Raw genomic sequence first — 26913 nt, forward strand, 5'->3', positions numbered from 1 at the left:
GAAAGCCTCCGCGCCCTGGGACCCTTCTCGTCCTCGCCGTGTCCTCGTCACGGTGCGTCCCTCATCTCTCTCGTCCCGCCTTTTCTTCTTCTGTAGCGCCTCTCGTCGGCGCCGGCCGTGCAACGAGCGCGAGCCTCTCCACTTATTCTGTCGTTGCGATTCGGCCTCGAGAGTTTTCGCGTACGAGGCAGCTTGCGAACAGCTCTCGACGCTGCCCTGTGACCGCGAGAGAGAGAGCTGCGCGAGCAAGCTCGGCTCGAGCGTCGGCCGAAACCACGAGACGCGACTCGGCGCAACCTCCCCTGAGTTTCCTCATCAGCTGCTCGTCGCCTCTTCCACCTCTCCCACGCCATGCCTGCCGACATGAAGCCTGTGCGCCCCTGCACTGTCTTCTCTCGCCTACAGAGCCCACGCTGACCCCTCACCACCGCACGCACAGGTCCCGCTCACCCTCGTCGTCGCCGCGACCCCGTCCAACGCGATCGGGCGCAACTCGACCTTGCCCTGGCGGCTCTCGAACGAGATGGCCTACTTTGCGCGCGTCACCAAGGGCGAGAAACCCGGTCGCAACGCCGTCATCATGGGCCGCAAGAGCTGGGAGGGGATCCCGAGCCGGTTCAGGCCGTTGCCGGAGCGCGAGAACGTCGTCGTCAGCAGGCAGGAGGGGTTCGACCTGTGCGTCGCTCTCGTTCTTTCGAGCTCTCTGTGTGTGCGAGCAAGCTGACCCGTGCCCTCCTCCCTCGCAGCGGCGGCGCACCTCGCACCCACCTCGCGCCCTCCCTCGCATCGGCCGTCTCGCTCTTGCGCGACCTCCCTCCCGCCTCTTTCGCCGACTCGACCGCCCCACTCGACCGCATCTTCCTCATCGGCGGCGCCCAGCTGTACAACGCCGCCCTCGAAGAAGCCGCCGCCGCCGACGCGCCCTCGTCCTCTCCCTACCTCGTCGACCGGGTCCTCCTCACGCGCCTCTCGACCGAGTACCCGGACTGCGACACGTACCTGCACGACTTCGCGGCCGACACGTCGACGTCGCCCGAGGGCCAGGCCAAGGTGTGGCGGCGAGCGAGCCACGACGAGCTGCGTGCGTGGGCAGGGTGGGACGTGCCCGAGGGCGTGCAGCAGGAGCAGGACAAGCTCGCCAAGGGCGAGAACAAGGTCGTCGAGTACGAGTTCCAGATGTGGGTGCGGTAACCGGCGAGCGTGTGCGGTCTTAAAGTGACCCCAAGTCGAGAGAGACGGGTTGCGGGCGAGCTTTGAAACGGTCTCACGGCTCGGCCACGGCCTCTCGAGAGCGCGGTCAAGCTCTGGTCGGTCCGCAGGAAAATCGTCGAGACGCTGGACTTGGTCTCTTGGTCGCAGGAGGAGAAGCGAGCACAAGAGAACGAGAGAAGCGCCGGGAGGATGCGTGTTGCGCGTGCCAGCAAACCTGTACTTTCCTTTGTCGAATTGCCTGGCCAGCTCCGCTCGTCTCCCCGCAAGGTCATCACCTCTCTAAGGAACTTGCGAGCCGCCTTTTACTGCTGAGCAACCCGAGCCGTGATACAAAGACCTTCTTACGAACAATCTTTAGTTGTCCACATGCCTTCGCGCTGTCCGATTTTTTTTTTGCGGCTGCCGTCGACTTGCTCTGCTGTACGTACTCGTGCAGCGCTGGTGACGGATCGGAAGCACTCGAGTCGACTTTGCGAGGTGGGAGCGAGGCGAGTGTCGAGGGTTTTCCGGCGCGTGGTGGTCGAGCGGGGAGGAGAGGGTCGACTCTGCTTGGAAGCTCTCGACGCACGCCTCTCGAGCCCTCGCTGCTTGCACGGTCACCACCACAGCCCTTCATCATGGCCGTCGAGCCCACCACCGCCCCAGTCGCGTCAACTTCCGACTCGCCTCCTCCTCCCGTCCCCGCCGTCGCGAAACCGCCAAAGACGGCGCGCGGCCGCCCGACAGACGACCCCGACACGCGCTGGAGCAAGACCCTGAGCTACATCCTGCGCCACGGCGCGAGCAAAGAAGGCCTCACGCTGCGCCCGGATGGCTTTGTCCGCGTCGACGACCTTGTGAGCCCGCAGCGCTCTCCGCCCACTCGCCCCGACAAGCCCGAGCTGACCCTTTCCTGTCGACCAGATGAAGCGACCAAAGCTCAAGGGCTGCGACCTCGAGACGCTCGAGCGCATCGTGCGCGACAACGCCAAGCAGCGCTTCTCGATGAGGAGCGAGCCGACCGGGGCGGACGGCGCAGACGAGCTGTGGATCAGGGCCAACCAGGGTCACTCGGTCAAGGTGCGCACGCACGATCTCTCTCTGTCTCTTGGTGGTGGCGGCGCGGCGACGGACGCAGCTCACGACGCCCCGACGCACGCAGGTCGAAGCCCTCGAGCTCAAGCCGGTCGACAAGGCCGACGCCGTCCCGACCATGGTGCACGGCACGTACCACCGGCTGTGGCCCGTCATCGGTGCGTCCCTCCCGAGCCTGTCGCTCCCGCCCAAGAGAGCCCATCCTGACGCCTCGAGCCTTCGTCCGCCTCGCAGAGAAGGAGGGCCTCAAGGTCATGACGCGCAATCACATTCACTGCGCCGTCGGCCTCGCAGGCGAGGACGGCGTCGTCAGTGGTGCGTCGACAGCGACCTCGTTTCGCGTCGTGTGGGCCCTTAACTGACTCTCGCTCGAACGTGAACAGGCATGCGCAACAACTGCGACCTCTTCATCTACCTCGACGTCCCCAGACTGCTCGCCGGTGCGTCTTTCTCTCTCTCCCTCGAGCGGCCTCGTACTCTCTGGCCACACCCACTGACGCTGCCCCTTGCGCCGCAGACGGCGTCCCCATCTTCACCTCGACCAACAGCGTCGTCCTCACCCCGGGCATCGACGGCGTCGTCCCGCCACGGTACTTTGCCAGGGTCGTGCGCAAGGGCGGCGAGGTCCTTGTCCCGGCGCCGAGCGCGTGAGAAGCCGCATGACTGCAACGAGGCGCCGGTTTGCGAACAAAGGTTGAGAGCAGCGAGCGCTTGCGAGAGGCGGTCTCTCTCTCTCTCTCTCTCTCTCTCTCTCTCTCGCTCTCGAACGGCGACTGCCTCTCGAGAGAAACACGCTGGTGCGGACAAAGCTGGCTACAGCATAGTGCTCAAGCGTGCGAGAAAACCATCCTCCCGGCCCCGCGTCTCCCCCTCCTCGACCCGCCTCAGTTGCGCCGCACGCTGCCCGTGAACCGGAACGCGAGCAGCCTCGGGTTCGTCACGACGACGGGCGACGACGACGCGTCGTCGGGCGCCGACGACAGGATGCCGTCGCTCGATTGCGGCGGCGACGAGGGCAGCGCCGCGAGCGCCGGGGGTCCGTGCGCGCTCGTGCGGCGCTTCTTGGCCGGCGGCGCGATTGCGGGCGCGGGCACGACGTCCTCCTGCGGCGGTGGCGGCGGGCGCTGCAGCTGCTTGAGCGGCGAGCGCGTGCGCATCGGCGGCGGCGGCGGTGCGACGACGGCGGCGCTGGTCGAGGACGAGGTGCGGTTGCGCGACCTGGGCGACAAGGGCGGGCGCGAAAGGTCGGTCGAGGCGCTGCGCTTCTTGGGCGATGCGGGCGGGCGAGCGGCGGTCTGCGGCGTGGGCGGCGAGGGACGGCCGAGGCTCGAGCGGCCGAGCGGGGTCTGCAGAGGAAGAAAGGCGGGGTGAGTTCGACAAAAGGATCGAGAGAGAAAGAGGAAGAGAGAGAGAGAGAGAGGCGGGCGCACCTTGGTGGCGGCGGGGAGCATGAACTTGGCGCGCCACGACGCCGCGAGCGCCTTTGCCGCCTCGTCCTGGCCCTCGTCCTCGTCCTCGTCGACCTGCTCCTCCTTGACCCGCTTCCTCCTCTTCGCGCTCCCGCTCCCGCTCGCCTTGACCGCCTTGGCCGCCGAGGACGAGGCCGAGGAAGACGACGACGACGGCGGCGCGACCTCGTCGGCGCGCACCTCGACGCCAACGACGTTGGACCGACGAGGCGACGCCTTGGTCTTGCCCTGCGACGAGCGTGCGGGCGCCTTGGCCTTGACCTTGGCCTTGACCTTGGCCTTGCCCTTGAGCGGCGACGCAGGCTTGATGTCGCGCGTCGACACGGACGGGCGCGGCGTCGGTGCCGCGCCGGGCGACGACGACAGGAGGATCGGGTCGCTCGAGAGCTCGATCGTCGGCGTCGCGGCGAGCTGCTGCTGCTGCGGCTCCTCGCGCTTGACCTCGGGCTCGGACGCGCGCTCGAGCTTGCCGGCGGTGGCGGCGGCGACGGCGCCGGTCGCAACGGCGGCAGGCGCGTGGATCGGGCTCGACAGCTCGTCGTGGTCCCACCCGGCCTGCGCGACCGTGCTCTGCGCCGGGCTGCTGATGCCCGCCTCGGACGGCGGACCGGTGACGGGCACGTCGAGCGCCGCCGAGGGCGAGTGCACGAGCTTGGCGCGCTTGCGGGGCGGCGTGGCGGGAGGAGACGAGATGGCGGGCGTCGACGACAGGAGGAGCGGCGCGGCATCGGCTGGCGGCGGCGCCAGAGCCGGCGGCGTCTCGTCCTCCTCCTCAACGGCGACGACCGAGCGCATCTCGACGCTGAACTCGGTCTCGCGCAGTGCCGCCTCGGCGTCGAGGTCGTCGCTGCACGGTGGCAGCTCGAGGCACTCGAGGAACCCGCTGTCGTCGGCCGCGAGCCCGAGCGCCTCCTCCTCGACGAGCGGCACCTCGACGGCGCGCGCCTTGCCCTTGCCCTTGGCGCTCGCCGCCGTGGCGCCAAAGAACTTGCTCTGGCGCGCCTCCTGCGGCTCCTCGTCCTTCTGCTTGCCCTTGCGCTTGACCGACGACGACGACGAGCCGGCGACGAGCGTCACCTTGGCGCGCGCCTTGGCCGCCTTGGCCGGGTTCGACGGCGCCGCCGAGGACGTCGACGCAGCTGGCGCTGGCGAGAAGTACGACAGGAGCGAGCCGGCGGCCGATTTCGCCGTCGAGCTCGTCGGGCCAGTCGAGCGCTTGAACGGCTGAGGCTTGTACGGCTGCGGAACGGGGAAGAGCCGAGTCAGTGAGTGATTCAGGGCGAAAAGAGGCGAGAAGGGCGAGGGACGCACCGCCGAGGTGGACGGGCCCGATTCGGGGACGAGGTCGACCATGGCGAGCTTGGTGATCGGGTCGATGTCGCCGTCGGCGACGCCGCGCGCATAGTCGCCGTCGAGTACTCTGCGAGAAGAAAGGTGTCAGTGCCCGCACACAGGGAAGCATGAGACCAGGAGGAGCTGTCGGCGACGCACGGGCCGATGAAGGGCAGGTCGGCGGCCGTGATGCCATCGGGGAGCGGCGTGAGGTGCACGAGCTCGCGCTTGACCGGGTCAAAGACGTGCTGGTGCAGGAACGTCTTCTCGGCGCGGCGGAACTCGTCGAGGTAGGTGCGCGGGACCGTAAGCTGGCCCTCGAGGCGGACGAACTGGATGACCTGTGGGCGGTTCGGCGAGGCGTGAGCGCTGTCCGAGTAAGAGAGAGAGAGGAAAAGAGGAGGGGGCGCACCTTTTCGGGCGTCTTGTACTTGCGGAGGAGGCGGTACGCCGTCTTGAGGCCGAGGCCGACGACGCTGTCGAGGTAGTCGCACCCGCTGAGGATGGCCATCTGGCGAAATTCGACCTCGCTCCAGCCGGCAAAGTTGAAGTCGCGGCACCGCGCAAAGTCGTCGCGCGAGATCGACACGCAGTTGCCCTCGCCGTCGAGCTTGAACAGGACGTTGCGGCACCCGAACACGAGCAGGTCCGAGTCCTCGGTGACGACGGCGTCGACGAGCCCGGTGCGCTCGAGGTAGGCGAGCTGCGGGTCGGCCTCGTAGGGCGCAACGATGTACTGTGGGCACAGGCAAGGTCAGAGCCGAGGAGGGAGAGGAGGGACGAGGCGGGAGACGCACCTGGACCTTCTCGCGCCTCAGAGCCTGCGCGCACGACGAGACACGGTCAGGTTCGGCTGCACGTGACATGACCAAGAGAGAAGGGGGCGCACCTTGATGAGCTGGAACGCCATGGCGGGCGTGACGTCGACCGCCTTGACGAAGCACTCTCTCGCCTGGGCGCCCTTGCCCTCGGCGAGGAACGCCCGCCCACGCGCGAGCGCGTCCGCCCTCTTCCTGCAGGTCGTCGAGAGTGTCAGTCTGCGAGTTTGGGACGAGTCGAAAGACAGGGAGCGAGTGGACGTACGCCTCGCGCGCGTCCTCGGTGCCCATCTTGCTCGGGAGCAGGCCGCCGTCAAAGACGAGGATGGGCGTGACGCCAAAGTGCTTGAGCATGCGCACGCGGTGCATGGCGTAGTTGGCGTACCTGCGCAGGCGTGCGAGCGCGGGTCAGCCGAGTCGTCTCGCGCGGAGGGGGGGAGAGCTGGGCGCACTTAGTCGTGGGCTTGCCCAGGGCGAGGTCCTCGGCGCAGCCGTACGCGCCACGATGCAGCCAGACCTGTGTATGTCCTCCTCACCGTCAGTCAGTCGTCCTCTTGCAGTGCGGGGTGAGGGAGGAGGAGGAGACGAGGAGGCTCACGTAGGCGTCGACGGCCACCGTCTTGCCCGCCCACTCGCGAACGTGCGCCGTGTGCTGGATCTCCTTGAGGAGCGGCAGGAGCCCGCCGATGCCCATCTGCGGCGGCTTCGGTGGTTGCTGTGGTGCCGAGGAGGAGCGAGAGGGCGAGAGGGCGATGAGGACGAGAGGGCGACGTGGGAGCCGAGGCGGGCTCTTGGTGGTCGGCGGGCAGGTGGGTGGGCGTATAGAACGAGCAAGCTTGCTCGTGCAAGTGCTCGAGAGAGCTGTGCGAGAGTGAGGAGGCAGAGCCGGACCCGCGTCGACAGCGCGCTCTCGCGCGAAGTCCAACGATCCAAACAGAGCGAGGCGGTGCACCTCTCTCTCGCTGTCGCTCTCAGGCTCTCGTGCAGTTCTCTCAATGCGCTCGTACGACGCAGAGACTTGCACACGTCGACGACGAAAGAAAGCTGGCCCGATCCCTCCGCCCCCTTGCTCCCGATTCCTCGTCTCCTCGCTCCAACTTGGTCGCCGACCGCTCGAGCGGCGCCGCCCTGCTCGCTCACGCCGTCTTCGCGCCGTCGTGCGTGACCTCGGCGACCTGCGCCGCCAACCGCTCGGCCTTTATGCGCCTGCACCGCGCCTCGAAGTGCGGCGACGCTCGGTCCTCGCCCGGCCCGTCTGCGCCGATCGCGTGCTCGTAGACGACGACGACGCGAGCACGCTCGCAGCCGGCGACGAGCCTGCGCATGGCGTCGAGGAGGCTGCGGTCGAGCATGACGCACGAGACGTCGACGGCGAGAGGGAGGTACAGGGTCTGGAGCGAGGGGAAACCGTGGACGAGGTCGTCGGCGAGATCGGACCAGTCTGTCGGCCGTGTGTACACATCGGCATGCACACGAACGTGCCGGATTCGAGACGCGGGCTGGCCTGGTACGCCCTTCTCGAAGTCGAGGTCGAAGAGCACCTTGTCAGACACCGCGATGTCCGACATGGCGAGGGCGCTGTAGCTCGACCTGACGCTAACTTCATCCATGAGGGTCGAGCCGAGGGTGTCGACCTGGTCGATGAGGTCTTGCGAGCATGGCCAAGGTCGCCCATCGTGCGGCACGCCGAGGTACAGGTGGCGGAGCGAGGGGCAGCCTGCGGCGGTAAAGCTCTCGGCCTGGCGCCGTAGTCGCGAGTCGACGCAGTAGTGCATGACGAGCCGCTCGAGCTTGGGCGCGCTCAAGCCCTCGTTGCTCGAGAAGTTGCCGTGCGAGAGGAGGAGCGTGCGAAGCTCTGCGGACGGGCACCCGGGTCAGTGCAACTCTTGTGTCCTCCTCCGAGTAGGCTAGGAGGGGACGCACCTGGTAGTAGGCCGAGGTCCTCGAGGCGCATGTCCCGGAAGCCCGTGAGCCGCAGGTCGCGAACGGCGGCGAACGGAAGGAAGCCGTCGACTGAACCGTTCAAGCCGACGCCGTCGAGCCAGAGCGTCCTCACGCGGTTGCGCCGAGGGACCTGCTGAGGCTTGAGCCGGGCCCGAAAGCTGAACGGCGTGAACGCAAAGGCGTGTACGACCTCGACGAGCTTGGCGCTCGCGAGAGCGCCGACGCGCTTGTTGACGAGCGACAGGGCCCGACAGGTTTCTTGACGCTCCTTGTACAGCCTCGGCGCGTACTCCCCGGCGGCCTGGTCGACGACGGGGTCGAGAAGCTCGTCGGGGAGCGACAGGAGCGAGGGCGGCATGGTCGAGTCGAGGAGGGGAGGGCGAGCGCGCGGTCCAGGTGCGGCTGAGGGTGCTCGAGTGGGTGGCGAGAGGTGCTCTGACGCAGCTGGTGGCTAGCTGGTGCGAGGTGGCGTGCTGGAGGGAGCGAGAGAGTGGGTGGGAGGAGAGCGAGAGCGCGGGGGGAGAAGTGCGAGCGCGAGGCGCGTGCGCGACCGCGTCTTGCATTTTCTCGTCCGGGCGGACTCGACGTGATCAGGAGAGAGGGCTGCGCGTCCAGTTCAGTGAACAGAGCACTCGAGAGCTCGTCGCAGAGAAGCCGCCGTGCGAGACTTTCTGCCGGCCCGTCCTCCTCCTCGCTCGTCTGCTCGAGTGGGCTCGAGCGGCTCCAGGGAGACGAGCGGAACGAGAACAGCTCTCGAGATCGGGGAGCGCTCTCTCTGTACCTCTATCGAGAAGAAGACGATCGCGTTGTACGACTCGAAGCGACACACACCCGACTGGACCGCTCGGTCCCCCCTTGCACGCAGCCCTCGCCTCCTCCTCCTGACCGACTCGGCGCTCAGCGCGCCGCACTCGCGCCGCCCATCGTCAAGCTCGCCCTCGACGCCGCCCGCTCGGCCTTGATGCGCCTGCAGTGCGCCTCAAAGTGCGGCGACGCGCGGTCCTCGCGATTCTCGTCGGCCTCGAGCACGTGCTCGAACACGACCTCGACGTGCGGCCTCGTGCATGCCGCGACGAGCTTCTCGACGGCGTCGGACAGCTCGCGCCGATGCATGACGCGCGAGGTGTCGAGGGCGAGCGGGAGGTACAGGCTCTTGAGGGCCGGGTAGGCCGTCGACAGGTGGCCGGCGAAGATGGCGAGTTGTTTACCCAGCAGTGTCGAGTCGACCTGTATCGACTCACTGCTGACATGAAGGCGAAGGTGCTCAATCTCCCTCTTGGGCTCGAACTGGTGGTCGATCTCGCACCACAGCAGGTCGAACAGCACGTTGTCGAGAAACACCTCGTCTTCTGGGCCATCGCCAGGGCCGACGATGCTAGTCCACGAGCACCGCTGCGGGTAGTCGTAGTAGATCTTGACGCCCAACGTGTCGACTCGAGCGACGAGGTCGCGCGTCCACAGCGGCCGTGGCTTTGGCGACATGGCGGCGTACAGGTGCCGCAGAGAAGGACAGCCCTTTGCGGTAAAGGACTTCATGCCGACTGGACGGCTGAAGTCGCAGCTCGAGATGGCGAGGCGCTCAAGCCTGGGCGCGATCAAGGGCATGTTGCTCGTGAAGTCGCCGAGCGAGAGGACGAGCGTGCGAAGCTCTGCGGACGGGCACCTGGGTCAGTGGGACGCTCGAGCACTCCTTCGAGCAGCAGGTGAGAAGGAGGCGCACCTGGTAGCTGGCCGAGGTCCTCGAGCCGGACGCCATGAATCATTGTGAGCCGCAGGTCGCGAACGGCGGCGAACGACAGGAAGCCATCGACTGGGCAGTGCAGGCCGACGCCCTCGAGCCACAGCGTCCTCACACGGTTCTTCTGCGGCACCTCCTCAGGCTTGAGCCCGATTCGAGAGCCGGGCGGCGTGAGGTCGCGAACGGCGGCGAACGACAGGAAGCCATCGACTGAACCGTTCAAGCCGACGCCGTCGAGCCAGAGCGTCCTCACGCGGTTGCGCCGAGGGACCTGCTGAGGCTTGAGCCGGGCCCGAAAGCTGAACGGCGTGAACGCAAAGGCGTGCACGACCTCGACGAGCTTCGGCTGGGCGACGGCGCCGACGCGCTTGTTGACGAGCGACAGGGCCCGACAGGTTTCTTGACGCTCCTTGTACAGCCTCGGCGCGTACTCCCCGGCGGCCTGGTCGACGACGGGGTCGAGAAGCTCGTCGGGGAGCGACAGGAGCGAGGGCGGCATGGTCGAGTCGAGGAGGGGAGGGCGAGCGCGCGGTCCAGGTGCGGCTGAGGGTGCTCGAGTGGGTGGCGAGAGGTGCTCTGACGCAGCTGGTGGCTAGCTGGTGCGAGGTGGCGTGCTGGAGGGAGCGAGAGAGTGGGTGGGAGGAGAGCGAGAGCGCGGGGGGAGAAGTGCGAGCGCGAGGAGCGTGCGCCGACACAAGTCTCGCATTTCCTCGCTCGACCAGGCTCGCTTTGTGCAAGCACTGCAGCTGCCGCATAGGCGTGCAGCGCACACAGACCCAAGGCGCAGCGAGGAAGACAGCGGAAGGCCCTTGCCGAGGAGCGCTTGGTCCCTCGTACGCTCGAGCAAGTCACAGCGAGCGAGCATCTTCGCCGGCGGCTCTCGCACTCACTCTCGACACTCGCTGAACGTCGAAGAAGACGAAGACGACCTCGTTGCACCCGCCAGAGCGGCACCGACCCGTCTCGAGCGCTCGGCCCGCTCCTTCGCGACGCCCGCCTCGCCCTCGCCTCGTCCTGCCGCACGATGCCGCCCTCAGTGCACAGCCCTCGCGCCGCTCAACCTCGCGCTCGTCGTCGTTGCCGCCGCCGCCCGCTCGGCCTTGATGCGCCTGCAGCGCGCCTCAAAGTGCGGCGCAGCGCGGTCCTCGCCAAACACGTCGGCGTCGAGCCCGTGCTCGTGCACGACCTCGACGTGCTGCCTCGCGCATGCTGCGACGAGCTTCTCGACGGCGTCGACCAGCTTGCGCTGATGCATGACGCGCGAGGTGTCGAGGACGAGCGGGAGGTACAGGGTCTCGAGGGCCGGGTAGGCCGTCGACAGGTGGCCGGCGAGGACGGCGAGTTGGGCGGCGATCGGTGTCGAGTCGACCCGTATCAACGTACCGCTGACATGAAGGCGAAGGTGCTTGACGTCCCTTTTTGAGTCGGGCAGGTTATCGACCTCGCTTGAATACAGGTCGAACAGCGCTTTGTCGAAAAACGCCTCGTCTTCTGGGCCGTTGCCAGGGCCGACGATGCTCGTCCACGAGGGCCGCTGCGAGTAGTCGTAGTAGAGCTCGACGCCCAATGTGTCGACTTGAGCGACGAGGTCGCGCGTCCACAATGGCCGTGGCTTTGGCAACATGTCGGCGTACAGGTGCCGCAGAGAAGGACAGCCTTTTGCGGTCAAGGCCTGCATGTCGACTAGACGGTTGAAGGCGCAGCTCGAGATGGCGAGTCGCTCGAGCTTGGGCGCGACCAAGGGCTTGTTGATCGAGAAGCTGCCGTTCGAGAGGACGAGCGCGCGAAGCTCTGCGGACGGGCACCTGTGTCAGTGTGACGCTCGGGTCCTCCTCCGAGTAGGCGAGATGTGGGCGCACCTGGTAGCTGGCCGAGGTCCTCGAGGCGGACTTCCCGAAAGACCGTGAGCCGCAGGTCGCGAACGGCGGCGAACGACAGGAAGCCGTCGACTGAACCGTTCAAGCCGACGCCCTCGAGGCACAGCACCCTCACGCGGTTGCGCCGAGGCACCTGCTCAAGCTTAAGCCGGGCCCGGAAGCCGGGCTGCGAGAACATGAAGGCGTGCACGACCTCGACGAGTTTGGGCTGGGCGATGGCGCCGACGCGCTTGTTGACGAGCGACAGGGTACGACAGGTGTCTTGCCGCGCCTTGTACAGCCTCGGCGCAAACTCGCCGAGCGCTTGGTCGACGACGAGGTCGAGGAGCTCGTCGGGGAGCGAGAGGAGCGAGGGCGGCATGGTCGAGTCGAGGAGGGGAGGGCGAGCGCGCGGTCCAGGTGCGGCTGAGGGTGCTCGAGTGGGTGGCGAGAGGTGCTCTGACGCAGCTGGTGGCTAGCTGGTGCGAGGTGGCGTGCTGGAGGGAGCGAGAGAGTGGGTGGGAGGAGAGCGAGAGCGCGGGGGAGAAGTGCGAGCGCGAGGAGCGTGCGCCTTGTCTCGCAATTGTCGAGCCTGCTCGACTCAAGCGCCGTCGACAGTGTAGATGCGCGATGACGAGTACTCGATGCAACAACATGATAGTCTAGAGGACGTGCTATAGACGGCTCGAGAGGTCGTCGAGCTGCGCGCGAGGAGGGCAAGGTCAGGTCGGACGCCGCCTTGGACGCTCGAAGAGTAGCGAGAGTGGACGCACAAGGGCAAGAAGACGCTCGGCGTGACCCTTCTCCCGCTGCGACACCCGCCGCTCTTCGAGCGCAAGCCGGACCTGCCGACCCGCCTCGGCGACACGATCCGCCTCGCCCGCCGGGAGCGCCGTGCCCGCCCGCTGCGCCGACAGGAGCGCGCCGCACGCCTGGATGCGCACCTTGTAGCTCGAATCGGCGAGGATGGCGGCGAGGAGCGTCGAGAGGAGGATGCGGGCGCGAGGCGAGGAGGAGGAAGGGGAAGAGGCGAGAAGGGATGCAGCGGCGAGGGCGGCGTTCCAGCGGACCTGTGGCACCCGAGGCATGAGTGAGTCGCTCGTGTCACCCAGAACGACGAGGGAGAGAGCGGCGGGCGCACCTTGGCTGCGGGATGGTCCAAGCCGACCTGCACGGCCTCGAAGACGCGGTCCTCGACGAGCTCGTCACGGGCGCGTATGCGACGTCCGATGGCGGCGACGATGCGGAAAGCGCTCGTGCGCACCTGTCAGAGGAGAAGGCAGTCAGGCTCGGACGACGGGCGCAGGCGAGACGAGGAGGGGAGAAGACGCACCTGCTCGTCGCTTTCGTCGCTCGCGAGGCTGCCGAGCGCGGTCGACAGGATCTGGGCGAGCTCGTCGTCCGAGATGTCGCTGCGCGCTAGAGTTAGTAAACTCAAGACGGCGGGACGAAGAGAGAGGACAGAGAGGGACGCACCCGTCAACGAGGAGGTCGCAGCAGTTCGCCAACGTCCACAGCGCCCCACCCGCCTCCAATCCAGCCGCCCTCTCGTGCCCGCCCTCCTCGCTCCCCACCTCAACGTCGCCCAGAGCCGCCACGAGGACCCTCACCGCCTCTCGCACCTCGCCCGCCGACCTGCGCCCTCGAGCCGCCGGCTCCGCCTTGGCGAGCAGCCCGAGCGCGCGACACGCCGCGTCGCGCACGAGCGGCGACGGGTCGCGTTCAACGAGCGTGAGCGCCAGGCGCCAGGCGTCGAGGCTCGACGTGGGCGGCGCGAGCGCTCGACCCGGGAGGGCGCTGCAGGCTCGAGCGCGCACGGGCGCGTACGGCGAGTCGAGAGCGGCGGACAGGATGGCGGGGAAGGAGGGCGGTAGTGTTCGTGGATCGTGAGAGGTGTCGGCGAGGGCGACGAGGAAGGCGGTGTGGGCGAGGGCGAGGGCGAGGGAGGGGGAAGCGAGCGGCGGGTTGAGAAGGCGCGCGAGCTCGGCGGACCTGCGAGTGGATGATGTCGTCAGGCTTCCTCGTCCCTAGCGGAGTAGGAGAGAAGAGAGAGAAAGAGGCGGACCAGTTATGCGGGCCGTTCACGGGCACGAGCGCCGCGAGGAGCGTCCACCCGGCGACCTGGACCTCCTCGGGGCCAGCCTCGTCGAGTAGAGGCGCCGTGGCGGCGCCGAGCTCCTGCCAGTCGAACGTCTGCGTGCTCGACGTGGCGGTGTAGCGCTCGGCGATCGCCGTCAAGGCGTGAGCTGCGGCGACGACGACAGGTTGACCTGCGGCGAGAGCTGTGAGCGGTCGCGTCCACCCTCGGGGAAAAAAAGAGAGAAAGAGAGGGGCGCACAAGAAGAAGCGAGGTCCGGGAGCACGGCCGTCGCGAGCTGACGAGCGAGCGCCCGCTTGATGCGCCCGTACGGCGAGTTGCGCGCGACCTTTGCGGCGAGGCCGAGGAGCGCGAGGTGCAGGTCCTCGCGGTCGGTCGTGCTCGTCGTCGGGTTGCGCAGGAGCGACGACAGGGCGAGGTGCAGCTCCGAGACCGTCTCACCGAGCTTGGCCGACAACGAGGTGAAGGACGAGGAGGTCGAGCTGTGCGGGAGGTCGAGAAGGTCAGGCGGGTCTGACGAGGAAGAGCGTCGACGAGGGGGACGCACCGATCTTCTGCGAGGGCGAGGTACGGGGCCGAGTCCTCGAGGAGGGCGTCGAGCGCGGCGCATGCCTGCAGGCGGACCGAGCGGGACGGGTCGTGCTCGACGAGTGAGAAGAGGGTCGGTCGGTTGCGCAAGTAGGGCGAGTCGGCGAGAAAGAGGTGCCAATGTCGGTGCAGAAGACGAGGGCTGGACTGTGGACGGGCGTGTGAGCTCGAACGGCGAGACATGACGGAGTGACGGGGGACGCACGAGGGCGAGGGAGCGCAGGCAGGTCAGGGCGTCGTGCCGAATCTGGGCCGAGTCACGCCTGCAGGACGAAAGAAGTCAGTCGTGGTACAGTGAACGAGTGTGAGAGGGGTCAGGCGCACCGGCGGTCGTATTTCCTGCTGCCGTCCTCCTCCGAGTCGGACCCTGGCCCATTCCGCCTCGCCGACGACGCTCGCGAGCTCGTCGCCGACGCCGTCGAGCCCTGCCTCCTCCTCGTCGACACCGCAGGTGCCGACTGAGCAAACGCGCTCATGACGCCGAACGACAGGGGCGTGCTCGCAGGCGTGCGACCTCGGTCGACGGCGGGCGTGACGGCGCCGACTGGGCCGGCGCCGTGGTAGATCCAGGTGGCCAGGAGCGCCGGGAGTGCAGCGGAGGTGTCGGGCGGGAGAGGGTGGATCTTGAGGACGACGGCGTTGAGGATGCGCAGGCAGGTCGAGGCGAAGCGGTGCAGGGTTGACGAGGCGGATGGGAGCTGGTACGGGAGCGGCCCGAGGGCGCGGCTGATTGCCGAGACGAGGGCCGACAGGTGGGCGTGTACAAGAGTTGTCGGCGAGGTGCTGACGTGCTGGAGAACGCAGAGAGCGGCTTGAAGGCGGAGCGACGGGAGCGGGTCGAGGAGGAAAGGGGCGGTCGAGTCGAGGATGCGGGCGTGGTCCTGTTGCGTGGCTGTCAGTGCCGTCGAGGGGACTGGAAGAGGACACAGGACGCACCTCGCTCGACTTAGTGGCCCGCAGCGCTCGCACGACGACCTCCTTGTCGTCGAGAGCGAGAGAATCGTCCTTGAGCGCCTCGCACCATCGGCGAACGAGGTCGCCGGTTCTTGTGCTCGTCGAGGCGATAGTGGACGAGCTCTGCAAGCGGTCTCGGTCAGATCAGGTCGAGGCTACGAGGTGACAGAAGAGGCGGCACACCTTGGAGGTCGAGGCGGAGGAGAGGGCGAGCACGTCGCGCGCCGAGTCGAGCAGGTCCATGCTCGGCGCAAAGCAGCCGGTACTCTGAGGCTCGAGGCGCCTCTGCAGGCACAGCTGAGCCAGTGCGAGGTCGACGTGGTTGAGCGACGGCGACGAGCGGAGATTCCTCATCAGCTCCCGCGTTCATCCCCGCCACACCGCTGTGCCGACGATGCAGGCCGCTCGCACAGCTGCGAAGCCCCCAACAGCCAACCTCGACGCCAACACGGCATGCCCCGAGGCGTCCTCGTCGAGCCGTTCCCCACCTCACGAGCGGTCGCTCCCGACCTCGCCAACTCGCCGCGAGCGCATCCTGCACGCCGTCGAGCACCGCGACAAGGCCCTCCTGCGCGAGCTCTCTGCCGAGGACGACGGCTTCATCGACGACGAGCTGAGGCGGCGCGTCTGGTGCGTCGGCTCCTCCTCCTCCCCTCTCGCCTGGTGCGAACGTTCGCTCACCGGTCAACCGCAACAGGCCCGCCCTGCTCGGCTGCGACGTCGCCAAGGGCAAGCAGCGCGCCATCGATGACGACGAGGCGCAGAGTGCTGCCGCTGTGCTGGCCGCCCTGCCTGAGCGAGATGACGAGCGGCAGGTCCGCCTCGACATCGCCCGCAGCCTGGTTAACTACCCTCAAGGTGCGTCCCTCTCTCGAATCCTTTGCACCGACTCGGCGACTGACGAGAAGGACACGCGCAGACGTGCGAGACGAGGACCGCGACGGCCTGCGTATCAAGCTCGAGCGGGCCATCCTCATCGTCCTGCGGCGGCACCCGGCGCTGCACTACTTCCAGGGCTACCACGACGTGCGCCCTCCTTTCACCTCGTCTCCTTCACCAAGGACCCCGACTCACGCACCGACCGCCCGCAGATCGTCTCGATCCTCCTCCTCGTCCTGCGCGACGAAGCGCTCGTCGCCGAGACGGCCGAGCGCCTGAGCCTGCACCGCATCCGCGACAACATGGGCGCCGGGCTCGAGCCGACACTGGGCTACTTGCGGTGCGTCGAGCTTCCCACTCCTGGTGGCGCACGAGCAGGGACTGACGCTCGGACGCGCGCTCGCAGACTCGTCGACCGCATCGTCGAGCAGGCCGACCACGAGCTGTACCGCATCGTCAACCAGTGCGTCCCTCGCCCCCGTCTCTAACGCGGAACCAGCCTGACTCTCCGCACACCCGCAGAGCCGCGTCGATGCCGTTCTTCGCCCTGTCGTGGGTCCTCACCCTCTTGAGCCACGACCTCGAGTCGGTCGCCGTCATTGCGCGCCTGTTCGACTTTCTCCTCGCGCACAACCCGGTCATGGTCTGCTACCTCGTCGTCGCTGTGCGTCTCCCTCTCTCTCTCGTCGCCGGTACCGGCAGAGCCCGAGTCGCAGCCAGCTGACACATTCCCTCTCGCGCTCGCTCGCAGATCCTCCTCGTCAAGAAGGACGACCTCGTCGACGTTGCCTCGTCGTGCGAGGACGACCCGGCCATGATTCACTCGGCCCTGTCGCAGCTGCCGCACATTGTCCTGCGCGACCACCCTGCGACCCCGTCCCCGACCTCGCCTTCTCCCGCGCCGTCCACCTCGACCTCGCGCCGATCCTCGCCCTCGCCCTCGCCCTTGCCCTCGTCCTCGTCCTCGCCAGCCCCGTCGCGCAAGCCCGCTGTACCACCCGACGCCGACGCCGACGCCGAGCCCGAGGACGAGGACCTCCTGTCGGGCGCCTCGTTCCTCGGCTCGTCGTCGACGCTCAACCTCGACTTTGCGCGCTCGCCGTCCGTCAGCGGTGCAAGCGCCCTGTCCGACTCGGAGGAGCTCGACGACGAGCTGTCGTTCGTCGGGAGCAGCAGCGGCGCGAGCGTGTCGGACGCCGGCGGCGAGAGCAGCACGGGGCGGCGGCGGGGCAGGCTGTCGCTGTCGCTGTCGACGTCGTGGGCGAGTGGAGCGCTCGGTGACGACGAGGACGACGACGACGAGGACGACGCCGAGGCGCTGCACGACTCGATGTTCTCGGACCCGGACATTGACGGCCTCGCGTTCGACCCCTTCCCGCCCTCGTCCCTCCCCTCGGTCCCCTCGGCTTCGTCCACCTCGCGCACCCCTCCCCCTCCACGCTCGCGCTCGCGCACCCCGAGCCCGCCGCGCCTCTCGCGCTCCGGCCACGTCTTCCTCCCCTCGCCAACCTCGCCCGCGCGCCCCGCACCGCGCACCGTCCTCGCGTCCGACCTCGTCCGGTCGGCCCTCGCGCTGTACGACGCGCACCCTCTGCTGCTTCCCCCTGCCAGCGGCGGCGGGAGCAGTATTCGCGCAGACGAGGTCCTCGGACCGCAGAGCTGCGTCTTTACGTGCGCCGCGTCGGACGACGGCGCGCTGTCGGACGCGCAGGCCGAGGACATTGTGCGGCGCGGCGAGGGCATCGTGCTGCCCGACCGGCCGCCGCCGCTGCCTCTCGCTCCCGACGCCGACGCCGACGCCGACGAGCCGGACGACGCAGGCGGGTTCGAGCTCGTCGACCGTCCTGGGTCTGGGTCGAGCCGCCGAGCAGCGAGGCGCACCTCGTCGTCCCTCGGGCTCAACCTCGGGCCGCACGGCTGGCTCGTCGTCGGTGGCGTCGCCATCGCGGGCGCGGCGGTCGCACTCGGCGTGTACAACGGGGGCGTCGGCGCGGTCGGGGTCGGGCTCGGGCGCGGCGGTGGTGCGGGAGGGGGAGGGGGAGGAGGAGGGGCGGGACTCGGGACGGCGGGCGTCGGGCTCGGCGCGGCGGGGGGACGAGGTGGAGCGCAGGCCGTGTTTGGTGGGGCGCGGGCGCAGGCGCAGGCGGCGTTCGTCGTCGAGCACGGGGCGAGGTTGGTGTAGCTCTCCCTCTCTCTCTCTCGCTCTCGCTATCGAGTTGGACTGGAACGCGAGACGGTACTGCGACATGCTCGTATCGTTACAGAGAGGGCGCACAGGCGGCGCCAGTACATGACCTCCTTCGACCCTCGCTCGCGAGAACGTGCGACCCCGCCCTATGCCTGCTCGCCGATTTGACCGCTCGTCGCCACTCGCCGTGTTGCCTTGATCTGGGCATGTGCGTCCTGGACCTGCGCGAGGGTGCGGTGGAGAGTGAGCGAGTGTGCCCGGGAGGAAGAGGAGAGGGGGACAGAGAGGCGAAGCGCACCATCTGGCGCAGCTCCATGCCCTTGTCGCCGAGGCGATCGGGCCGCATGCGGAACAGGTAGTTGTCGAGTCCGCCGACCTTGTCGATGGTGCGCAGTGCGCCGGCCGTGACCTTGAGGGCGAGAGATCGACCGAGGGCCTCGGAGTAGACGCGCTTCGAGTGGACGTTGGGGAGCCACCTGCGGCGCGTCTTGTTGTTGAACGTCTCGCCGACGTTGTTGCCGGACTGGATGCTGCGCCCGTCGTACAGGCCCTGCTGGGAGCGCTTGTAGTTGAGCGCCGAGCGGGACGTGTTCTTGAGGAGGGACAGCGAGGGGCGCATGGTGGCGGGGGTGGCTCGGGTGGGCTGTCGGTGTGGGCTGGGGTGCGTCTCGGTGCACTCGGCGCAGACGGGAGCGATGACAAGGGAGAGAGGAACGAGATGAGGACGAGGAGACGAGGAGCTCGACTCGGTTCAGCCTCGACCGCTCTCTCTCCTCGCGCTCAAGATGCTCGACGACAAGGTCATTGGCGTACTCGGTCCGTCCATCCTCTCTCTGTCCAGCCCGCGACCCGCCTCGTGCCGTCGTCGCCGACAACCGCCATCTGCACCGCCCACCAACTGGCTCTCCTGCCGACACACGCCTCTAAGGCGGGCAGACGATGGACCGGTCGGTCGTGCACAGTCCTTGTGAACACTCGAGGCGGCACAGCAGGTCCCACGAGCGAGAGACCACCACGCTCACCTGTTCCCCCCTCCCCTCCCTCTTTGACTCTCGCGCGCACGGTCGCACACTCTCGCAGGTGGTGGGCAGCTCGGCCGCATGCTCCTCCAGGCCGCGAGCCCCATGGCCATCCCCGTCGTCACCCTCGACCCGGACGTGACGGCGCCCGCCAAGCAGGTGTCGCAGCCCCAGGTCCTGCCCGCGTTCGCCTCGTCGAGCGCACCGCTGCGCCACATCGACGGCGCTTTCACCGACGCCGTCAAGATCCGCGAGCTCGCCCGCCAGGTCGACGTCGTCACGGTCGAGATCGAGCACGTCAACGTCGACGCCCTCGACGAGGTCGCCAACGAGTTCGCCGCGACCGGCGGCCGCTCGGGCAAGGGCATCCAGGTCTTTCCCGCGCCGAGCGTCATCCGCACCATCCAGGACAAGTACCTCCAGAAGGTGCACCTCGCCCAACGCGGCGTCCCCGTCGCCCCCTTCCTCCCCATCTCTGCCGACCCGCACGCGCCCGTCTCGTCCGACGACCCGCTCGCGAGCCTCGTGCCCGCCGTCGTCGAGGCCGGTAACCAGTTCGGCTACCCGTACCTCCTCAAGTCGCGCCACCTCGCCTACGACGGCCGCGGCAACTACGTCCTGCGCTCGGGCGACCCAGCCGCCGTCCGCGCCGCGCTCGACGCCCTCATCCCGGCGTCGTCGCTCACGGCCCCGGGCGCCCGCCCTCTCGCCGACCGCCTGTACGCCGAAAAGTTTGCCCCGTTCGTCAAGGAGGTGGCCGTCATGGTCGTGCGAGGCGCGTCGGGCGAGACGCGCGCGTACCCGGCCGTCGAGACGATCCACCGCGACAGCGTGTGCCACATCGTGTACGCGCCGCTGCGCCCTCCTGTGAGTGCGACGAGCGGCGTCGGGCACGCACAGCGCGGCGAGAGGGCCGTCAAGGGCAAGAGCGGCGACGAGCGCGCGCAGGACGACGCCGTGAGGGCGATTGACGCGCTCGGCGAGGGCGCCGTCGGCGTCTTTGGCGTCGAGATGTTCCTCATGGACGACGGTGCGCCCCACTCTCTCTATCTCTGCGTCCTCGAGAGGTCGAGCGAGTGAGACTGCGAGACTGACTCGGTCGTGCACCCACCCAGGCTCGCTCCTCCTCAACGAGATCGCGCCGAGGCCGCACAACTCTGGCCACTATTCGATCGAGGCGTGCAACGTGTCGCAATACACGGCGCACCTGTACGCCATCCTCGGCTTCTCTCTCCCGCCCATCGCCCTCACGCCGCCGGCCGCCGCCATGCTCAACCTCCTCGGCCACTCGTCGGACGCGTCGGCCGACTTTTTGCGGCCCGACGGCGTCGTCGCCAAGGCCATCTCGCTCGGCGCCGCCGTCCACATGTACGGCAAGGCGGGCTGCCGCCCCGGTCGCAAGATGGGCCACATCACGGTCCTTGGCACGTCGGACGCCGACGCGCGGCGCCAGATTGCCGAGCTCGCGGCGCTCCTCCCCGGGTCGTACGCCGAGCCCGAGCGCCTCGACGAATGCAGCCCGAGGCGCGGGTTCGCGAGCGCACACCCGCTCGTGAGCATCGTCATGGGCTCCGACTCGGACCTGCCCGTCATGAAGCAGGCCGCCGTCGTCCTCGACCAGTTTGACGTCCCGTTTGAGCTCTCGATCGTGTCGGCGCACCGCACCGCCATGCGCATGGAGGAGTTTGCGCACGCCGCCGCCGGACGCGGCGTCAAGGTCGTCATTGCCGGCGCGGGCGGCGCGGCGCACCTGCCCGGCATGATTGCGAGCGCGACGTCGCTCCCCGTCATTGGCGTGCCCGTCAAGGCCTCGGTCCTCGACGGCGTTGACTCGCTGTACTCGATCGTCCAGATGCCGAGGGGCATCCCGTGCGCGACCGTCGGCATCAACAACTCGACCAACGCCGCCCTCCTCGCCGTGCGCATCCTCGCCACGTACCAGCCAAAGCTGCAGCGCGCACTCGACGACTATGCCCACACGCTCGAGGACGAGGTGCTCGCAAAGGTCGAGACGCTCGAGCAGGTCGGCTGGGACAAGTACGAGTACAAGAAGTAGACGATGGCTCCATCGTCGTCGTCGGCATCGTGGCGTAGCGTAGAAGTCCTTTGTCTCCCCCTCTCTCTCTCTCGGGCTCGGGCCCGTCTCTGTATCCCCGTTCGTTTCAGAAGCGTCGTCTGCCCTCGTCCCTCTCCCTCCTCGAGAGCCTTCTCTCGAAAGCTTTCTTTCGCGAGAGAGACTCGTTCTCGGCACAAGCGTTGCACCTCAAGCTGCTCCCAAGCTATCTGCGTCAAGCAGAATCCACCCTCGACCGCCGCCGCTCAGTCCTCGTCCTCGCTCGACTCCTCGCTCCCCTCGTCCTCCGAGCTCGACGCCTCAAACACGCTCTCCTCCTCGCTCGTCCCGACCGCGCGCCCCTTGCCCTTGCCCTTGCCGTTGACCTTGGGCCGCGCAGCAGCGGCGACGACCTTGTGCACGGCCGCGACGCCGCTCGCGCGCGCTTTGGCTCGCGGTCGGCCCTGCGGAGGCGGCGGCGCGGCGGCCGGCTTGCGCTCGCGCGCCGACGACGAGGTCTTGCGCGAGGGGACGACGACGTCGATGGTCTGCTTGCGGCGCTGCTTGGGCGCAGCGGCGGCCGTGGCGGCGAGGACGACGGGCGGCGACGACTCGATGAGTGCGGGCGACGGCGAGCGCGCGGCGGCAGGCTTCTTGTGCTGGACGGCGGGTGCGTGACTCATGCTGAGCGGGTCGTCGTCGTCGTCCTCGTCGTCGTCCTCGGCGCGGACCGAGTTCGACGCCGACTTGGCCGCTGCCCTCGCGCGAGCTGCGGCCTGCTGCGCCGCGACAGGAGCTTTGCGCTTGGCCGGCTTGCGGGGCTTCATGCGCTGGCCCTCGCGCTCGCCGTCCTCCTCCCCGTCGTACTCGTCGTCACGCGCACGCTTCTTGCCCGACGACGCCGAGCCGCCCGCGTTCGAGCCGCGCTGAAGGTCCCACCACCTGTCGGCCGACTTGGGCGCCCGCTTCGGGCGCGCCGACGACGACTCGGCGACGGGCTCGCGCTCGCTGTCGCGAACGGTGGCCGACGACGGCGGCGCGGTGGCCGGCGTGAACGGCGTGAACGGCGTCGACGGCGACTGGTGCGGCGCGGCGCTCGAGGTGGCCGACGAGCGGACCGTGCCCGCGAGCGACGGCTGGCGAGCGGGACGGCGGTCGGCTGGAGGAGGAGGGGACGCGATGGCGACCGAGCGACGCGGCTTTTTCGAGGGAGGAGCGGCGTCCTCGACTGGCGGCGGCGACGAGGACGGGATGACGCGCTTGCGCCCGCTGACTTTGCGCGACGACGAGGCCGGGGCGACGACGACGGGCGACGACTCGACGTCCTGGTTCTGCCCCTCCTCGTTCGACTGCTGCACGCTCGACGACTCGTGGCGCCGCTCGTTGCTCGTCTTGGCCTTCGGGCTGAGCATCATGGCGACCTCGGCGTCGTCGCCGTCGCTCTCCTGCGCCGCGAGCGTGACGCGCGACGTGCTCGCGAGCGGTTCGGGACGGCTGAGCGGGTCGTCCGAGTCCGAGGCGGCCTCGGCGACGAGGGCGCGCGAGGACGATGTGCGCCTCCTCGACGAGGGGGCAACCGGCTCGCGCTGGCGCGACTGCCCGTTCGAGGGCGCCCTCGACAGCGACTCACGCTTGCGCTTGGTCGAGCGAGGCGCGCTCGACGAGCCGGCACGTGCGCGCGGCGCCGGAGCGGCCGAGGTCGACGGCTGCGGGTCGCGGACCGGGACGACAGCCTGCTTGCGCGACGGGCGCGAGGTCGAGCGCACCGGGATCTCGACGCCGTCAAAGACGAGGAAGTTGCGCTTGCGACGCAGTGCAGGGCCGGTCGATCGGACAGGCTTGGGCGCCGGCGCCGCCTTGCCGGACCTCGCCGACGACGTCGACGCACGCGTCGAGTCGTGGATGGCGGCACCCTTCTTGCGGCCGACGGCTGCAGTAGGGCCAGCCGAAGTCGACGGCGAGGTCGTGGCGACAGGGCCAAAGACGTCGTGCGGCGGCGAGCGGGCGACCTTGCGAGGCGACGGCGGCGCACGGGCTTTCCGGGTCGTCGGCGCCGAGGCCGGGTCGTTGGGCACGGCCGATGCTCCGTTGACCGAGGTGGCGGGTGGGCGAGCGGGCTGCGCCGCCGCCTGCTCGAGGTCGGCGCCTTGACGGGAGGGCGAGGTCGAGGCGAGAGAACGGCGCGACTTGGTCTTGACGGTCGCCTGCTGTGCGAGCGAGAGAAGGTCAGGACGGCTCGAGGATGTCTGAAGGAGGAAAGAGGAAGATGAGGACGCACGGTGCCCTCCCGCCCTGCTTCGCCGGCCGGCTCTTGCGCGACGGCCGTCTGACCCTGGATGCTCGGCGCCCAGCGCATGCTCTGCGACCGCCTCCTCGGCGGCGACGCGACGGAAGACGACGCCCGAGGGCTCGAGCGCGTGGCGGCGCGAGGCGACCCGGCCGCACTCGCCGCCGCCGATCCGGCCGCGCTCGCCGAGTGCTGCGCGAACGAGTCGATGACGGCCGACGCCGCGTCGACGATCTCGCTCACGACCTCGCCGACGACGCCGCCTGCGACGTCGCTCGCGAGCTCGGCGACCGCCTCGCCGATGGCGGCGCCGGCGATGGGCTCGACCGCCTCGCCGACCGCCGTGGCGACGAGCTCTGCTGCGACCGTCTCGGCGACACCCTCGATCGTCTCGTGCACGACGTCCTCGACGGGCGAGTCGTCGGGCGAACCGCTGTCAGCGCCTGCGGCGGCGGAAGGCGCGGGAGCGGCGAGCTCCTGCTCCTGCTCCTCCTCGACGCGCACCTCCTCGGCAACGACGGGCATCGCGAACGCTTCGCCCGAGGTGGCGAAATGCTCGAGCGAAGTCGCCGACGCGAGAGCGGACGTGGACGGGCCGGCTTGAACCGGTGAGTGCGGCTCGTGCGCGCCGCCCTTCTCGCTCGACTCGACCACAACCGCCTCCTCCTCGACGACGAGCTCGACGGCACGCTGCTCGCCTTGCGGCTCGGGCTGCGCCGTCGCGTCGACCTGCTCGTGCGGCGCCTGGACGAGCTCGCGCGCAGCCGACGCTGGGCGCGCCGAGCTCGCGGTAGGCGTGTCGGGGACCTCGGCGGCTGCGCGCTGCTTGGTCGGCGTCGCGGCAGTCGGCGTCCTCGCCGAGAGGAGCTGCTCGGCGACGTACTCGTCCTCGTCGGCGACGCTGCTCGCGAGGTCGCGCTCGACAAAGTCGCTGATGGCCTGCGCGGTGAGGTCGGCGGACGCGGCGGCGTCGGCGTCGTCGTCGGTCGAGTCGTGGAAGAGGGACGAGAAGCCGACGGAGGAGGAGGGAAGGGGGAACTCGGGGGACGAGTGGCGCGAGGATGGTGACGGCGAGGCGAGGTGCGCGCGCGAGTCGCCGGGAGCGGCAGCTGCGTGCGTGAGTGCGAGTCAGTTGAAGAGCTCGTATGAGAGGTGAAGGAGAGAGGCCGGGCGCACCAGATGCTGCGGCGGCTTGTGCCTCCTCGACAACCTCCGTGACCTCGATCTCCTGCACCTCGAGCTCATCGACCTGCTCGCCCTGCCCAACCTCCTCGGCCCTTTTGACCTCCTGAACCTCCTGCTCGACGTCGTCGGCGTCGCGCATGACGACGTCCTCGCCGGCGGCTGCCGCACCGGCCGGCGAACCGGCTTCTGCAACGACGAGCGACGGCGACGGCGAGCGTGCCGGCGCATCGCCGGACATGTCGACGTCCTCGACGACGGGCGCCTCGGCCACAGCCGGCTCGGCGGCCGTGCTCTCGGGCGCGACCGCTTCTGGCGCCGCGTCCTGCGCGACGACCGCGACCTCGACCCGCTCACCGTCCTCCTCGACTGCCGCTCCCGCCTCGACCGCCGCCACCGGGCCAACGACCTCCTCGGGCCCCGTCTGCGCCGGCTCGACGACCGCAGGCGCACCCGTCCCCTCCTCGGGCGCCTTGTCCTCCTCCAGCCCGCCCGCGCCGCCGAGCGCGCCGAGCCCCTGCGCGAGCGCACGCGCGATCGCGACCTCGACAGCGACGACGGCGCTCGACGTGCCGCGGTAGTGCGCGTGCGCGGTGCGCCAGGTCGGGCTGCGGAAGAAGGTCGAGACGGTGGCGGCGAGGAAGGGGCGGGGTTTCGGGACGCGCGCTGGGAGGGGGAGGGGTTGAGGGCGAGAGCGCGAAGTGGGCGCGAGGGAGGGGATCGAGAGGTGCGGGAGCGGGATCGAGGGGCCGGCGGGAGAGGGGGAGGCGAGGGCTGTTGTGGCGGTGGAGGCTGAGGGAGCGGGAGCGCGGTCGTCGGCGGCGGGAGGGACGGCTTCTGGCGCAGCCGTGTCGACGGCGGTTGTCGGTGTGGGCATGTCGGCGCGCTCCAGGGGCTCGTCGAGCGCGTCGCCGGGCGGGTCGCGGTCCTCGGCCTCGCCTTCTCCTCCTGCCGCCTCCTCCTCGACCGCCTCCTGCACCTTCTCCGCCGGCCGGACCTCGTCCCGGTCCGGCTGGACGACGCGGCCCTCGGCACCGTCCTCGTCGACACGCTCCTTGCCCTTGTCGGCGCGGAGCTTGGCCTGGCGCAGCTCTTCAGCGAGCTCCGAGCGGCTCTGCGGCACGTCGTGGGGCGCACGGTAGCCCGTACCGAGGTCGAAGAGCGAACGGGGCAGACGGTCGGTGCCGTTGATGGCGGCGTCGAGGGCGTCGCGCGGTGCAGGAACAGGAAAGGCCGCGTCGAGGTCGACAGGTGGGGGCGGGAGGGTGCGGGCGGTGAGGAGGAGCGTGTCGACGTGCTCGCTGATGCCGGCCTCGAAGCTTTCGCGGTAGGCCTCGGGGACACCTGTCGCGGGCACCGCAGTTGGTCAGGGTGGGCTGGAAGCTCGGAAGAGGGAGGCGGAGAGGACGAGGACGCACCGGCGGCCTTGGAGCGAGCCGTGTCGAGGGGCCCGACAAGCTGGACCGTGAGGGGGTCGCCGCCGCGCACCGTCTTGAACGTGTGCTTGGCGAGGCGCTCGACGAGCTCGTACGCGGCGGGCGTGCTGCTGTCGTCTCGCGCGTCCAGCTCGAGGCCAAACAGCCACACGGCGAGCCCGCTCGCGTGCTCGGCCGGCGCGACCGACGCGAACCAGTGCTCGAGGCGTGTGGACGCCATGCTGGCGGATCTGCAGCTGCAGGGAGCGCCGAGAGGTCGTGTGAAGAGGGCAAGAGGGGCCCGGACGCGATGAGGTCGGTCTCCCTTGCTCGCTCTCCCACAGCTCTGCTTGGCACATCCTGCGCTGCTCATGGCTCGCGGAAAGTGCTCTGCTTGCTTCGCACGCGCGACCCTGGCCAGTCTGCGCGCTTTCGAGCCGTGACCGCGCCTTCCCCTCCCCGCCGCTCTCCTCCGCTCGCGGGCGCGGCCACGCTCGGCCGCCGGCTGTGCGGCCACCCAGCGCTGCGCAGAGTGTACCTTGCCCTCCCTGCGACGCGCGCTAGTTACAGTAGAGCAGCCGAGCTCGCGCCCCCTGCGCTGCTCGCCGCTGCCCGCCGCGGAGAGTCCGGTCCGTCGTCCGTCGCTGGCCCTGCTCAAATCGCTGCAGCTCTAGAGCTCTCCTTCGACGCCGCCAGACCCTCGCTGCTGCACTGGCACGAGTCGCCAACGACGACGCCGCACTCGCCGTCTCTCGCCCGCTCGCGCCCCCGCGACGCAACCTCGCCTCTCGACCCGCCCGCCGCGCC

The 26913-nt window shown here is 69.3% G+C and overlaps 11 protein-coding genes across 11 annotated transcripts; 4 read left to right on the top strand and 7 right to left on the bottom strand.

The window, feature by feature from the left end:
• Window positions 1-351: 351 nt before the first annotated feature.
• Window positions 352-1191, top strand: RHOBADRAFT_43740 (uncharacterized protein; the record flags this gene model as incomplete). The annotated part of the gene is made up of 3 exons (XM_018414280.1): window positions 352-372; window positions 440-675; window positions 747-1191. The coding sequence occupies 3 exons, from the start codon at window positions 352-354 to the stop codon at window positions 1189-1191; spliced, it is 702 nt and encodes a 233-aa protein (XP_018271301.1).
• Window positions 1192-1829: 638 nt separating this feature from the next.
• Window positions 1830-2978, top strand: RHOBADRAFT_36102 (uncharacterized protein; the record flags this gene model as incomplete). Its single annotated transcript, XM_018413330.1, has 6 exons — window positions 1830-2048; window positions 2116-2271; window positions 2354-2444; window positions 2521-2601; window positions 2670-2726; window positions 2804-2978. The coding sequence occupies 6 exons, from the start codon at window positions 1830-1832 to the stop codon at window positions 2935-2937; spliced, it is 738 nt and encodes a 245-aa protein (XP_018271302.1). The 3' UTR covers window positions 2938-2978.
• A 192-nt stretch (window positions 2979-3170) lies between these two features.
• Window positions 3171-6599, bottom strand: RHOBADRAFT_53255 (uncharacterized protein; the record flags this gene model as incomplete). Its single annotated transcript, XM_018416750.1, has 10 exons — window positions 3171-3632; window positions 3717-4994; window positions 5067-5175; window positions 5247-5428; window positions 5500-5823; window positions 5885-5908; window positions 5977-6100; window positions 6171-6290; window positions 6358-6422; window positions 6504-6599. 10 exons carry the CDS (start codon window positions 6597-6599, stop codon window positions 3171-3173), a joined length of 2784 nt encoding a protein of 927 aa, XP_018271303.1.
• A 442-nt stretch (window positions 6600-7041) lies between these two features.
• RHOBADRAFT_43743 (uncharacterized protein) lies at window positions 7042-8207 on the bottom strand (the record flags this gene model as incomplete). Its single annotated transcript, XM_018414281.1, has 2 exons — window positions 7042-7760; window positions 7829-8207. 2 exons carry the CDS (start codon window positions 8205-8207, stop codon window positions 7042-7044), a joined length of 1098 nt encoding a protein of 365 aa, XP_018271304.1.
• A 539-nt stretch (window positions 8208-8746) lies between these two features.
• On the bottom strand, window positions 8747-10086 carry RHOBADRAFT_43744 (uncharacterized protein; the record flags this gene model as incomplete). The annotated part of the gene is made up of 2 exons (XM_018414282.1): window positions 8747-9498; window positions 9570-10086. The coding sequence occupies 2 exons, from the start codon at window positions 10084-10086 to the stop codon at window positions 8747-8749; spliced, it is 1269 nt and encodes a 422-aa protein (XP_018271305.1).
• A 534-nt stretch (window positions 10087-10620) lies between these two features.
• Window positions 10621-11825, bottom strand: RHOBADRAFT_43745 (uncharacterized protein; the record flags this gene model as incomplete). Its single annotated transcript, XM_018414283.1, has 2 exons — window positions 10621-11378; window positions 11447-11825. 2 exons carry the CDS (start codon window positions 11823-11825, stop codon window positions 10621-10623), a joined length of 1137 nt encoding a protein of 378 aa, XP_018271306.1.
• Window positions 11826-12117: 292 nt separating this feature from the next.
• Window positions 12118-15326, bottom strand: RHOBADRAFT_43746 (uncharacterized protein; the record flags this gene model as incomplete). Its single annotated transcript, XM_018414284.1, has 12 exons — window positions 12118-12144; window positions 12217-12513; window positions 12585-12707; window positions 12777-12855; window positions 12920-13435; window positions 13509-13689; window positions 13782-14023; window positions 14089-14153; window positions 14335-14392; window positions 14454-15010; window positions 15066-15206; window positions 15267-15326. 12 exons carry the CDS (start codon window positions 15324-15326, stop codon window positions 12118-12120), a joined length of 2346 nt encoding a protein of 781 aa, XP_018271307.1.
• Window positions 15327-15477: 151 nt separating this feature from the next.
• RHOBADRAFT_53256 (uncharacterized protein) lies at window positions 15478-18148 on the top strand (the record flags this gene model as incomplete). Its single annotated transcript, XM_018416751.1, has 7 exons — window positions 15478-15713; window positions 15781-15941; window positions 16003-16109; window positions 16175-16302; window positions 16369-16425; window positions 16485-16626; window positions 16714-18148. The coding sequence occupies 7 exons, from the start codon at window positions 15478-15480 to the stop codon at window positions 18142-18144; spliced, it is 2262 nt and encodes a 753-aa protein (XP_018271308.1). The 3' UTR covers window positions 18145-18148.
• Window positions 18149-18197: 49 nt separating this feature from the next.
• On the bottom strand, window positions 18198-18833 carry RHOBADRAFT_26570 (uncharacterized protein). Its single transcript, XM_018412753.1, has 2 exons — window positions 18449-18833; window positions 18198-18371 (listed from the first exon to the last, which is right to left on the bottom strand). The coding sequence occupies exons 1-2, from the start codon at window positions 18767-18769 to the stop codon at window positions 18297-18299; spliced, it is 396 nt and encodes a 131-aa protein (XP_018271309.1). The 5' UTR covers window positions 18770-18833; the 3' UTR covers window positions 18198-18296.
• A 102-nt stretch (window positions 18834-18935) lies between these two features.
• Window positions 18936-21355, top strand: RHOBADRAFT_53258 (uncharacterized protein; the record flags this gene model as incomplete). The annotated part of the gene is made up of 3 exons (XM_018416752.1): window positions 18936-18966; window positions 19231-20199; window positions 20285-21355. The coding sequence occupies 3 exons, from the start codon at window positions 18936-18938 to the stop codon at window positions 21223-21225; spliced, it is 1941 nt and encodes a 646-aa protein (XP_018271310.1). The 3' UTR covers window positions 21226-21355.
• A 51-nt stretch (window positions 21356-21406) lies between these two features.
• Window positions 21407-26347, bottom strand: RHOBADRAFT_53259 (uncharacterized protein; the record flags this gene model as incomplete). The annotated part of the gene is made up of 4 exons (XM_018416753.1): window positions 21407-23426; window positions 23501-24618; window positions 24686-26035; window positions 26110-26347. The coding sequence occupies 4 exons, from the start codon at window positions 26345-26347 to the stop codon at window positions 21489-21491; spliced, it is 4644 nt and encodes a 1547-aa protein (XP_018271311.1). The 3' UTR covers window positions 21407-21488.
• Window positions 26348-26913: the final 566 nt, after the last annotated feature.

The sequence above is a fragment of the Rhodotorula graminis genome, assembly GCF_001329695.1.
Source record: "Rhodotorula graminis WP1 unplaced genomic scaffold RHOBAscaffold_6, whole genome shotgun sequence".
Classification (NCBI taxonomy): Eukaryota; Fungi; Basidiomycota; class Microbotryomycetes; order Sporidiobolales; family Sporidiobolaceae; genus Rhodotorula; species Rhodotorula graminis.

Excerpts from the sequence above, each read along its gene's own strand:
- RHOBADRAFT_26570 (XM_018412753.1), bottom strand. The coding sequence starts at position 18,769 with ATGCGCCCCTCGCTGTCCCTCCTCAAGAACACGTCCCGCTCGGCGCTC. Across the intron at positions 18,372-18,448 it reads GCATGGAGCTGCGCCAGATG|GTCCAGGACGCACATGCCCA; the intron begins GTGCGCTTCGCC and ends ACCCTCGCGCAG.